Consider the following 10,116-nt stretch of genomic DNA (forward strand, 5'->3'; position numbering starts at 1 on the left):
ACCTTGATTTTAATTACTGTCCCTAAAACTGAGGTTTTATCAAGGGAGTTAATTTAACGACCTTGTTCTCGGATATTTTACGTAACATATTGTTAGGTTGGCAGCTTGTAAATGTTTCTTTGGGTACATCAATCTTTTCTCATGAAAAATGGAACGTAGCTAGACTTAATTTGTACGAGTTATGAGTTTTGTATATTTTATATGTACCTACTTAATAACGTATTTTTTTAATGAGATATGAGGCAAACGAGCAAACAGGTCGCCTGATTATTTATATTATACTCAGAAAATGTTTTTTTTTTTGCGATGTCGTGATACGATCCCAGCCTTAACAGCCAGTAAAATAATCAAATCATCAAATGGTAATATTTTCTTTCTTTATTTGCGGTTTAGTGTGAGTAGTTGATCAATATGAAACTATGAAATATTAATTTCTCAAAGGAACACTAGCATCTTCGTTCACGTTGCACTTGGTTATAATTGTACGGCCACGGGCTTTAATTGTTGATCCACTTCTAGTTCATTTTATACATTTCATATTTATACATTTTATATTCATATTTCATAGTTAAGCAATGGTGTCTAGGATAAATTGAGCTAGAAGTGGAACAACAATTAAATTTCATGACTGTAATTCCATACAAACTTTCGCCCCCTTTTCACTCACTAGAGAAGATTTTAATGAAAAAATAAACCTATATACCTAAATATTCCGTATGCCAAATATCATATAAAATAATTAGTTTCGCGGTTTAATTGTAAAGAGGAATAGTCAGATAGACAACATTTCGTATGGATAAACACAGCAAAATTATAATAACATTGTAAGGTTAATACGTTGTGTGCAATTATTAATTCGCCATTAGGTACAGGCAAAGCCCGAAAATTACATCTCCGGAAGCAATTAATAGTTGCAGCATAATTAACTATTGTACCTACATTTGTAGTCGGCTCAGCGAAGATAAACCGGCAGTGAACGGGACGGTTCTGCAAAAGCGTTTATGGAATTGAATGCTTTAATAATTGCTTCGAAAGTAGCTGGAGTGTTTCGAAGTAATTGTTTAAAATTGATCTTATCTTACGTTTTCATTGGTGCTACGCGGTGGTTTGAAACTTGTGTAAATATTCTCACATCTCGACTTCTTAATACTTTCAGTGCCGTTTATACTGGGCAGTGGGTATACGTGTTTTCTACTTCTACAATAGGTACCTATTTCACATGATATCGGCTACGCTCTCTCGTAGCACGTAGCACGCAATTAATGGTACGAATACGAAATGTGTTCAAGACGAAAGTATGGACGAAAGTAAACTAGACGAGCAAAATCGCCTTTTCATACAAATGTACAAAAATATTATTATTTAGCTGACGATCAGTTCGCCGGTCGGTTAAAGCTGGAGCTACTCGTAAACATGACAGCGCTAAAGAACTGACAGGGTTTTGCTGTCCGATGGACTGTTTATTTGTGGACAGCTGTTACCAGTGTACCTATATTAGTCTAACTTGACTAAACTCTTTTGTTTACGAAACAGGTGTGTACGAGATAAGTCCGTACGCGACGTTCGCGGGCCCGGCGGCGGGCGACTCTCGCGCGTACACGCTGCAGCTGCGCGCGTTGGCGCGACACGACGATGACGCCGCGCCGCCCGCGCGCCCGCCGTGCTGCGACGGTACGGTATCTTCACTAAACTTTCCCAGGACACAGGTGTATACGATATGACAATCTGTACTGAAATAGGCAGAGTGCCTGGGAGGTGGTTGGTATAAACACAGTAGTCAGTGGTTGTGGGTCGTGTAATCTTCTAACAATCTCCTAACGGTCTCCCTGAATACTAAAGTACAGTTTCTTATACAATATGCTTACTCTACGTGACAGAGGCAATCCCTTATCGTATGGAGAGGTGGTTTATCTGTATTCAATCACTACTACGTTGTCTACGTGATCAACGTGTAGCCTATCACACTACACGATGTTCGTTCATCACGTCAGACCGCATGACCGCCATGCTCTGAAGGTAACATTGGCGTTTCTTACGCGGAATTACATACAGCACACATCAATATACAGTTTTTTACACTGAAAACTTCAGACTCCCCATACCAATCTTTAGCATAGACTGGGCCCGGAAATCGCGAAATAAATTACATTTTCAATAAAAATGTCAAGATTGCACACCCAAAATGTATGTGTATAAACAGTGTTTTTTTGTTATTCGGTTGGATCTACGGGGTGTCTAAGGTTTTCAATGGCTGGTATCACCTTTTTATATGTATAGTCTCGTAGGTACCTAATCAAACTAGTTACGTCAACAGTTTAAGTAAATAATGAAAAGCAAAACTAAGTGTATTTATTTTTTAAACCCCGTTTTACGGTTTTGAAAAGTAGACCGTGAACTAGATACCATCAGTTGCACAATGTTAATAATGGTTCATTGTTGTTGACAGAAGAGACATGCGTAGACGCGTGCGACGTGCAGCGCCGCCGCCGGCGCCGTCGCCACTACTGCACCGATCATGGCAATTACAATGGTAGTTATTATTTATATATATTACTTACATTTCAACACCTACATAATCCGTCATTCCAAGACCGCCTACGGTTTTCAAGTGAAACCGGATATACTTAGGGCCAGTTGCATCAGCCCCATTTGACAGACACATCATCGTCACGCAGCAGAGGTCTATGGAATTTCCCATACAATAAAATTTAACGAATGCTTTAACGGTGACAGACGGTTTGGTGCAACCGGCCCTTGATCGTAAAATGGACAGTCACTTCTCTTATTCTCCGTATTACATACATACATACATACATACATACAATCACGCCTGTATCCCATAAAGGGGTAGGCAGAGCACGTGAAACTACTAAAGCTTCAGGGCCACTCTTGGCAAATAAGGGGTTAAAAGAAAACGAAACTGTGGCATTGCAGTGACAGGTTGCCAGCCTCTCGCCTACACCACAATTTAACCCATATCCCATAGTCGCCTTCTACGACACCCACGGGAAGAAAGGGGGTGGTGAAATTCTTAACCCGTCACCACACAGGCCATCTCCGTATTATTGTTCTAAAATCCAAAGGCCTGAATGAAAGCACGCGCTGTAATTGTCTAATTCTATTGCGGCAGTCGTAACTTTCTTGTACGGCATGATTGAGTTAGTAACATAGTTTTAAAAAGGAGAGTATGTTACTAGAATTAGAGACATAGTACGTAATCCTTTACCATCATATTTTCATGGAAACGGACGAATCTCATATGCTGTTCCAGTACTAAAAGTACTTATTTAGCAATAAGCTTAAGTAGTAGTGCACTGAAGTAGCATAACAAATTTTAATATGAACGTTTCCGAGAAAACTTGATGGTAAAGGATTATGCACAATTTCTATCTACCTCCGTGGTATCTGTAATATTCCTTTACGAGAAAATTTTATGGAATATTATATTAATATAAATGAATCTATATTATCCTAAGCCATCTACCTATATTAAAATGGGTTTCATTAATTTGATTAAGTAAGCTGGGATATTAGAGCATTCCATGAAAAAGTCTATTGTATTTAACGCAAATTTCTTCTAAAAAGGCTATAGTAAAAGGGTCTTTTTCTTAGGTCATGTGCAGAATTAAGCACAGAAAACTGATTGCATGCTAAACGCCGAAAAAAATCGCAACACACGAAATATGATACGTTTGTACGGGACCGCCCGTGGAATGCTCCTATTTTAAAACGTTGCGTCGGTGTTCCCTAAGAAGTAAAAAAGATTAATGGATAAATGCTTGATTGTTTAATAACTTTAATAAGGCAATCTTAGGGTGAATACACCGAACTGTAATCTGTATGGGAACTTCGTGAACAGACTTCACGCACACTGCATCATCGGCGTACAATGATGAGGCACACTGACATTTTATCCCTCCGGTGGCATCAGTGAAAGATAAGTGAAAGTGCCTAGGCATGTCACTGTCATTCAAATATGAGAGAGAGAAATAAAATTATCTTCTCGCTCTCACATATTAAATTCTTTGTCTGTGCAATGGACTAATAAGGTCGCGCCATCTGTCATAACCTTTGAGTGTGCGTCCTCATTCCCATACACGTTACAGTTTGTAGACTATACCTGCTTAATTTAAAAACGACTTTTTGCACTATTTTACAGGTTGTTCACAAGATTCTGGAAGTTGAGAAACGAAGCCAAATACTGCCACAAGGTTTAGTTAAATTATATCTAGTCAGTGTAATTAGTTAATTTGATTAACATATTGATATGTATACAAAAATTTGTACAATAATATTGTCTATTTATATTATGAAGTTTTTCTTTCATCTCCCGTTATTGACGTGAAAACAAAAATAAACTACAGCTAATAACTGTATTTTAGGAAACTTTGATATTGTTTGATTTTAGCTTCGGAGAACGCCTCAGTTCGGGATGAACGAACGTGTGATGAAGAAAAGCCAGCGGCCCAAACTTTGAGATCCGACAAACATTAGCTATTCAGTAGATATTAGTCCCATTACGAATTGAACGGAATAAACGTAAACAAACTGCTGTCACTGTCAAAGTAACACGTGCAGCTCAAGTCAGGGGTTCTCAAAGTAAGGGCCGAGAGAAAATCAAATTACTTTTAACCAGTTATTAACGATCACTCTATTACATACTTAAAAATCGTGAAGCGATCGAACAATTGTATATTATGTTATGATCCCATGCAAGTCAATATAGAAATCGGTCCAAAATAGACGATGTCCTGTCATATCAGATACTCACAAAACCAATAATTTAATTTATAACCACCTTATTACCACCATCGCATTTGAAGAAGACGGTTTTAATTAGGAATTAAAAATCACTGCCGCCTAGTCTCAAAAGTTGCTAAACAATAATGTTTAGCGGTCCGCTACTTGGTCGCCCAGGTACATTTCCACAGTAATACCAATGCAATATACAAACTACCCGACAAAAACGGCTTTTTAATTTAAATAAATATACCAAAACGTTTAGTGTTTAAATTTATTTTCGTTTAAAAAGAGTCATTATTTGTGTAATGGAACATGTAAAGATTTTTATTAAACCTGTAAAAGATCGGCAATTTTAATACCTCGAATGGTGCAATTTTTTTATAGCACCGGCCACACTTTTGTTTACAATAATTCCGGCTAATTAAAAATAAGAGTAAGGTATACGAGGTAGTGTGCGGCACATATCGAACAGTCGGTAAGAAATCTCACGATCGCTTGTAGCATTCTGACTAATTCAGCCGGCGTAGCCGAATGGCAATTGTCGACGGCAGACGCCGACATAAACGCAGTCTGGCTCTGTCGCGCCAATACACAAGAGCGATAGAGATAGATAGCTACGAAACAGATATTATCGTGAGTGTTTGTGCATTCGGCTACGTACTCTAGCTTCTTTGTTCTGATCTGATGGTCAGAATAGAACTATGTGTGGATGAAGTATTCAAACAAAAAAAGTTTTATAACATAAATACTCATAGATAAATAGAGCAGAGTCGCACGTCGTGCAAAGTCGCTTTATTCCACCGAGATTCCTACCTTTGTGTTGTAATTGATTATTAAATTTCCATTTTAAATTGGGGCCGTCCGCGTCCTCATAATATGAGGAATTTTTGATTTCCGGCTAATTTACATGTTGCGAGACTAGCGAAGTTTTATGCGCAAGTTATTTATATTGGGTTGTTTGATTGGTGTGCGAAATTGTATGTAACATACTCGGGTGTGTAATGATTGGTATAACTTTTTTTGGTATAATAACATTTGATATAACAACATTTCGTATATATTTAAAGGATATAATTACTCATTTGACATAATTAACATTTGGTATAACCACAAAATATCTACTTTTATTTTGTATAATCATTATTTCGTATAACACTTATTTATAATAATCGTTATATGGTATAACTATCTATTGATATACGATTAGTATAATATAACTAGCAAACAGTATAAAACATTTCATGAATTAATTTTATTCTTTTTTGAAGGGATCACAGTTCAAACCTAACCTAACCTACTTTTCTGATAGCAGTACATATGTTTAAGGGTCACAGTTCTAACCTAACCTATTTTTCTGGTAGCAGCGCGTTGTGTGTAGGGGTCACAGTTCTAACCTAATCTACTTTTCTGGTAAATGATGGATCTAATTTACTGTACAATTGTTTATTATTCTAACTGTGCTTTAGAAAGAATTTGTGTTATACAATTAATTTATTATGAGAAATAAGCATTATACTCAAGGTATGTTATAATAAATGTTATTCGAAAAAATGATCATTATATTAAATAAGAATTATACAATTTGTTAGTATATTATTTGTTGTTATATGATTCAATAATTATATCAAATGATCGTTATAACGACTAAAAATATATCAAAAAAAGTTATATCGATCGATACGCACCCAACATACTCGCGTTACTAACAAATCAAGATGAGATCTTTAAAGTTCGAACTCGAACAGTTACATATATGACCAGATTCCCGGAACCTATCCAATATGTTTCAACGAGCTGAACCAACATTCCGCGAAATTCATGTTCAGAGTCCGGTGATGAATGACATGCATATTAAGGAAGACTTCCCATTAGAATACAGTACAGACAGTTAAGTATTAGTCAAGTATCAAGTTGAAAAGATAACAAGAATGATTGGAATAAAATATCAGTAAGTCTGTAAGCTGGAGTTCTTTACTTTTCTTGCCGTTTTCTGTGTGTAAAAATTACGAGTAAGTAAATGACAATGATATCATTATTTCATTCAACCATGCGTTTGCGCAGCGTTAAACCCGATGCATCTGCCTCACGCCATAATAATCACACTATCATATTTACACTTTTAGGGTTCCGTACTAAAAAGTTATAAAAGCAACCCATATGGTGCTACTATGTCTGTCCATCCGTCTGCGAGCAGTTCCCGACAACTATGTACATAAGCCACGTCAGAAAATTTTAATTGATCCTATTTTGTTACCAACATTTAGTAGTATAAGTCGACTTTCGTAAGATATATGCAGGATAATTGTTATAATTAAGAAAATATAGATACTAGAGAACCTTAATGATGAAATAAAACTCACTAAAATCTCAATTCTTCAAAAAAATCTTGGTAACAAAATAGGAATAATAAAAACAAATTTAACTTTTTTCTTAATTATTGTACAAACTTTTCGATAACTGCTGCTGTCACAATTCAATTTCAGGCGGTAAACACACTGTCATCTTTCCTACATTGTGTAGATCGCATGCGGTCAAAATGGCCTTATCGCATAAAACCGCCACGCGCTTAACCGACTGATATTTCCGCAGCTTTTGGCGCTGGTGTCTAAAAATCCACAATTTACACACTGTGGGGCTATCTCCACACGCCCTCGCAATACCCACAAGGGCCTGTCGTAACACTAACTTTCGCTTATCGCGTACCGCAGCGCTGGCTGTTGTCATAATTCTATTTCAACGCGAATTATTCGTGGACGCGACCAAATACCATTTTTACGCTGGTGGATAAATTTTTAAGTCCCAAGAGAACCTCGGTTTAAGCCTGTCTCGCTTAAAAATTGTATATAGCAGTTTACCAATAATGTGCTAATGCAGTTCAAATATATACTCGTAATATTCTTATCTTGAATAATTTACGACTAGTTTCACTAGACATCATTATTGAACATAGAACAAGAAAATGCAAATTAAAATCCATCTTTCTAAGTAAACATCACTTGAATCTTACATCGTTCAAAAGAATATTCATAGACTTTAAATTCGAGATCAAAGACTTTTTCGAACACTTTGCCAACCTTTTAAAAAGTAATTCGAGTAACGCTGGTACCTAAATGTAGCAGGTAATTTGTATATCAAAAGTAAGAGAGAATGTAGCCTGAGATGTTAATATTTGGATATTGTTGTATATCTTCTGTCACGGCATTTTTTTTTCTTTTAAAATATCCTTCTTGCAACCTGCCCTTGGACCTGTTATATTATGTTAGAATTTTGATACATCTGTTACTTAACGGAACTATCAAGTTATCATCAGGTCATTTACCCGCAAGGATCGATTTAGAGAAGCTTAGTGGAATCCCGCCGAATCGAGTGAGACCCTTCCTAAGTAGCCAGTTTCACGGCCGGTTGGTCGCGTCTGACTAAAGTTTAGAAATACGGTTCGCATTAGAGTTCCTAGGAACATGGCAATGTTATTAGTAAGTGTTTTAGAGGATAAACAAATTCTCGTCTAGTTCTACACCCTTAGCGTACTTCCTATATGTCTCGCTACAAGTAATACTTACCTCAGTACGAGCGATACGCATAAAATGCAAGTTACGTAGACGTTAGCGAAGATATTTGTCAATTGACACAGTTATTGTCTCGTAGTGAAGTCAGGTCAGAGTTTTTTTTTAACCTAAATTGACTGCTACTGGCGTAGAAAATATAACTTGGGCACCGGAGCTTTGAGGAGAAATAGTCTGCCGATGACAAGTCACTTGGCTAATAAAAATCTGAAAAACTGAGAAAGCGATCAACTTATTAAAAGCAGATTAAAACTTTTCCGAACCACATCCACTCATAATAGTTCGAGAGCGTATCTCACAGTATTACCGCGCCTAACACGTTTGTATGCAAATTTTATTCGGCAAATCCGGACTGATGGAGCCCGAGAGCTATCCGACTCCGCAGACCTCGCAAACTTTTGGGTCGACTTGATAACACCTCCCTAAATACAGGCCTGTCTCGATTACCATCATATAAACGAATTATATTTGAATATCGAAGCTTATTTATTTAAAATCTCCTGGGATTTGAGTCGAAATTGATTCGGGCAGAACTCGCAGATTTTTTACGAGGGATTAGGTCGAATGGAAAACAATCAGACTGAGTGGACATTAAAACATACGAAACCGGCCGACATCGTTTAAATAAATTAGGTACCGGGAACGCATGTGTCTGCCTAAATCAATACGTGGGACAAACCGGTGGTAGGTACTAATAAATCTTTCTGGTTTGTATTTACTGTATTTGGATGGACAGTGAACATGGCAAACGTAACGAATATAGGACAGGTATTTGGCACAGAAAATTCACAACAGTTAAACTTCTGAATGCTTTCGAAATGCAATATTATATGCATTTTTGGAACACAGTAAGTTGCATTAGTTATATATTTTATTGTTATGGAGATATGTTTGTAACACGCATTTACCTTAATATCTCACCTAAGTGACCTTATATTTCACGGAGCCATACTAAACTTAATTAAAGGTATTTTACAACCACCAATATGATACTGACTCTGAATGAATATGATACTGAAGAATAGAGTAAGTACATACACACTACGAGACAGAGAGTAGGTATTAATTGTGATTACCATGGTAATTGCGAAATAGCAGCAGTTGTACGTTAAAGTCCTTGAAACATGCTGGATGCCGAGTCGAGGAGGTAGGCCAATTAATGTTGTGTAGGGTGTATTGTTGTTTTCGTCATAATGTTGCACTACGGTTACTGTTTAATTATTACACAAATACTGGAGAGGAGCAAAGTCGTTTGCAAAGCTTTTATGGTATTTTGATGCGTTAATCTAAAAATCAAAGTCAACGAAAGTGCGTAGGGCGAGTAGATCGACTAATTCAACCGATTTTTTACTCTTATGTACCGCGGTGCGCTTGGTGTCCATTATTTATGGTTTTTCAAGAAAATTTTGGGTTGAATTAAGTTAAATAATATCTTGTTATGTTGTCATGTTGTTGCGACGATGAAATTAGTTGTAAGTATATATTTTAAATATGTTCTCATGTCAGTGATGTATTATCTTTATGAGAATAAATGTCTTTAAACCTAACCTAAATAAATATTGTCTGTTATATAAATTACACCCCGTATTTTGAAATGAAATTTCTGATCCAACGGTCTGTTTTACGGTTTGTGAATATTCTTTTTACATCAAAATCAAAACAAACAAGGAAAAGTGTGAGCCAGTGAAGTGAAAAATGTCACTTCAATTCAAATCACGGCTACGGAAGCCCAGCTTTTTGTATGAATATTTACGTGGCCAGGAAAATGCACTGGGTCGTGAAATCATACTTAAAGTTCCGACTTAGTAAT

The 10,116-nt window shown here is 36.6% G+C and overlaps 1 protein-coding gene across 2 annotated transcripts in view; it reads left to right on the top strand.

The window, feature by feature from the left end:
- The window catches only part of LOC125233342 (Down syndrome cell adhesion molecule-like protein Dscam2), a 92,076-nt gene extending 87,777 nt beyond the window's left edge, over positions 1 to 4,299 (top strand). For both annotated transcript variants that reach the window (XM_048139324.1, XM_048139323.1), the window contains 3 exons: positions 1,534 to 1,671; positions 2,447 to 2,530; positions 4,160 to 4,299. In XM_048139324.1, the coding sequence (XP_047995281.1) occupies positions 1,534 to 1,671; positions 2,447 to 2,530; positions 4,160 to 4,185 (248 nt within the window). In that variant the 3' untranslated portion in view covers positions 4,186 to 4,299. The remainder of the gene's footprint in view (positions 1 to 1,533; positions 1,672 to 2,446; positions 2,531 to 4,159) is intronic.
- Positions 4,300 to 10,116: the final 5,817 nt, after the last annotated feature.

The sequence above is a fragment of the Leguminivora glycinivorella genome, chromosome 14, assembly GCF_023078275.1.
Source record: "Leguminivora glycinivorella isolate SPB_JAAS2020 chromosome 14, LegGlyc_1.1, whole genome shotgun sequence".
Lineage (NCBI taxonomy): Eukaryota > Metazoa > Arthropoda > Insecta > Lepidoptera > Tortricidae > Leguminivora > Leguminivora glycinivorella.